The sequence below is a fragment of the Entamoeba invadens genome (genome assembly GCF_000330505.1).
Source record: "Entamoeba invadens IP1 unplaced genomic scaffold scaff_1105074726671, whole genome shotgun sequence".
Taxonomy (NCBI): Eukaryota; Evosea; order Mastigamoebida; family Endamoebidae; genus Entamoeba; species Entamoeba invadens.
The window spans coordinates 22,263-25,003 of NW_004191845.1; the positions used below are offsets into that span (position 1 = coordinate 22,263).

The 2,741-nt window shown below is 27.6% G+C and overlaps 1 protein-coding gene across 1 annotated transcript; it reads right to left on the reverse strand.

Annotated features, from left to right (window-relative positions):
• Positions 1 to 1,941: 1,941 nt before the first annotated feature.
• On the reverse strand, positions 1,942 to 2,571 carry EIN_446050 (hypothetical protein; the record flags this gene model as incomplete). Its single annotated transcript, XM_004185346.1, has 1 exon — positions 1,942 to 2,571. One exon carries the CDS (start codon positions 2,569 to 2,571, stop codon positions 1,942 to 1,944), a length of 630 nt encoding a protein of 209 aa, XP_004185394.1.
• Between the last annotated feature and the right edge of the window lie 170 nt (positions 2,572 to 2,741).

Consider the following 2,741-nt stretch of genomic DNA (forward strand, 5'->3'; position numbering starts at 1 on the left):
ATTTGAATATGATATTACATTTAATGAAAAAGATGGTGAAGTTATAATAGTAACAGACGAAGGAGATAATATGGTATGTGCTTTGGAGATAGTTTATCCGAGTTTGCTTCAAATAAACAACATTAATCTCTTCGAAAAATAAATAGACTGGATTGCAATGCGCATAATTATCAGACATGTATAAGAAATGCAATAGAAACTGTCATTGAAATAGAAGATCAATTATCTTTATGTGATCGTATCGTTGCAAGTTTTAACGATAAAAAAGAAGATTTTGAAATATAACAATACGAATGTCTTCAAAAAGAAGATAAACGTTGTATTCTTCCCAGTATCACTAATTCGACATCAACCACAAGAGAAAGTGAATATGATATTGATGAAGATTATAGTAATTTGTTTGTTGGAAGAGTAGAAACCAGAATTAATACTGTTTGTTTAATGATAGAAAGTGTTCTGCAGAAAAGACTCGGATTAGAGGAACTGTTTTAAAAAAACAGACATGTTGATAAACTAAAAATACCAGATTTTGATTTACTTGAAAGCATTGTTGATGTATTAGAATTGATAAAAAATGAAACAACACTTCTTAGTGGTGAAAATTATAGCACATCTTCTTTTGTAATTCCTTCGGCTTTTTGTATATGTGAAAAACTTCGAGATAAAATGGATAAAGTTTGGATAAAAGTCGCTATGGAAAATAGAATTGCTAAATGGAATGAAAAATATATAAAAATAACCATTTTTGGAATAAAAACGGAATATTGTGTTTATTTAAAAGAATTAATTTTTAAAGTTGAAATTGACATCAAGAGACTTTCTATTGAAATGAAGTTCTATTTGGCGCTCTACTATTTCATGGAAAAACATCCACAAAAAGTAATAAACAAAGAGCAATGGGTTATTTCAACGTTGTTAGATCCCCTTTATTCAACTAACACTTTCACTGGAGATTTATTTGAAAAGAGCAAAACGATATTAAATAAATATATAAATACCAATGAAAACACAACAACCCAAATCGTTGTTTCTGTTCTTCATACAACTGGTTTATTTCGACAAACTCATTATTCCGAGTTAGATTTATTTTTGAATAATAAAACTCTATATAATTCAAGAGCTGTTACTGAACTTGGAAAGTGGTGGGTAGTTTATGGAAAACATATGTATCCAAAACTTTATGATGTGGCAATGAAATACATTTGTATTCCGGCAACAGAAACAACACGTGAAAGAATGTTTTCGGAAATTAAGAGAATATTTACTGATGATCGAGTTAACCTATCGATTGATTCTTTTGAGTTGTGTTCATTTTTAAGGAAAATGTTCAAATGATCAAAACTGTAACCACTTCCAAATCACAAAAATAAACGATATAAACTTATTTGTTTTTGTGTTTTATGTTTTAAATAAAATTATATTTAAAATAAAAAAACATTTATGTTTAGTTTGTTTCAGATTTTAAACAAAAAAAATGTTGTTTGTTACCAAACAACATTTTTTTGCTTTAAGATAAATTAAATCAACAAAAGTAATTGCGATTACATTTTATTTTGATTTTATTTTTGATTTGACCAAAAATGTATTGCTTGAAAAAAGGTGCAGAGTAAAACGGCTGGATCTAAAAGATCCACCAAGGTAAAATTTATACTTTTTTACCAAAATGAAAAATTTCATGGTAAAATAATTTTACGTCAACCTTATATAAAACTATTGTACGACTATAATTTGGTGCTCTTTATATTAATTATTTTGTAAAAAGTGTTATTTTGTATTATGTTAATTAAAAAGAAGAATAATATAATAAAAATTGATTTGTTTATTTGGTCTGTTATATAAATTGATAATGTACTTTTTATATGTACAATATTAAAATAGTTGTAAACAAATACAAAAAAGAACTTAAAAATGATCAAAACTTCCAAGTATTTTAAGAATATATTATTCAACTTTCTTTTCGACCTCCAAATTTTTAGTTGAGTTTCTAAGACCAATTATTTTACCAATTGTGTGTGCCTTTATGTTTTTGAAGGTCGAATCTTGATATCCAAATGTGTATAAATGCTTTGCGACCAAAGATGTAACACGCGTATTATAAATTTCCAAATTCACAACAATCCCCAATTCAAGTTTCTCAAAATATATATTTAAAAAAATTGCTTCCTCTACATTTCCAAGTGTAAGTGATACCTTTGTATAATTACTAAATTCTGGTTGCCTCAAATCAAATGATTTAATTTCGAAGAAAAACAAGTCGGCATTTCCAACATATCTACTCATACTCATGCGTTTTAAAATACCACTGTAATTCACTTCTTTAGCAACAAATTCACACTTCACATCTGATTCATCACTCTCAACGATAAAATCAAAGGGGTCATAATTAGAAACACTAAAACTTTGTATAACATCACAATTTAACACCATTTTATCAGTAATTTCAACACTACTTGGACTTGTTTTGTGAATGAAAGAAACACACGTTTTCTGTGTATCAGTTAATGAAAAATCATTCAATACAGTGTTGTTGATGGCAAGCGTCCTTCCGTTGTAATTTTTAATAACAAGCATTTCTAAAACACAGTCGTCCAAATACACATCACCATACACGTTTTCTATAGTTACTTGTTTGACACTTTGGTGTAACACAAATTTCTCAACAATAACGTTGAACATGGAAATTGTACGAACGGTTGTGGTCTCAAAATTCAAAATTTGTCTGTGATGTGACATTTTTTTTA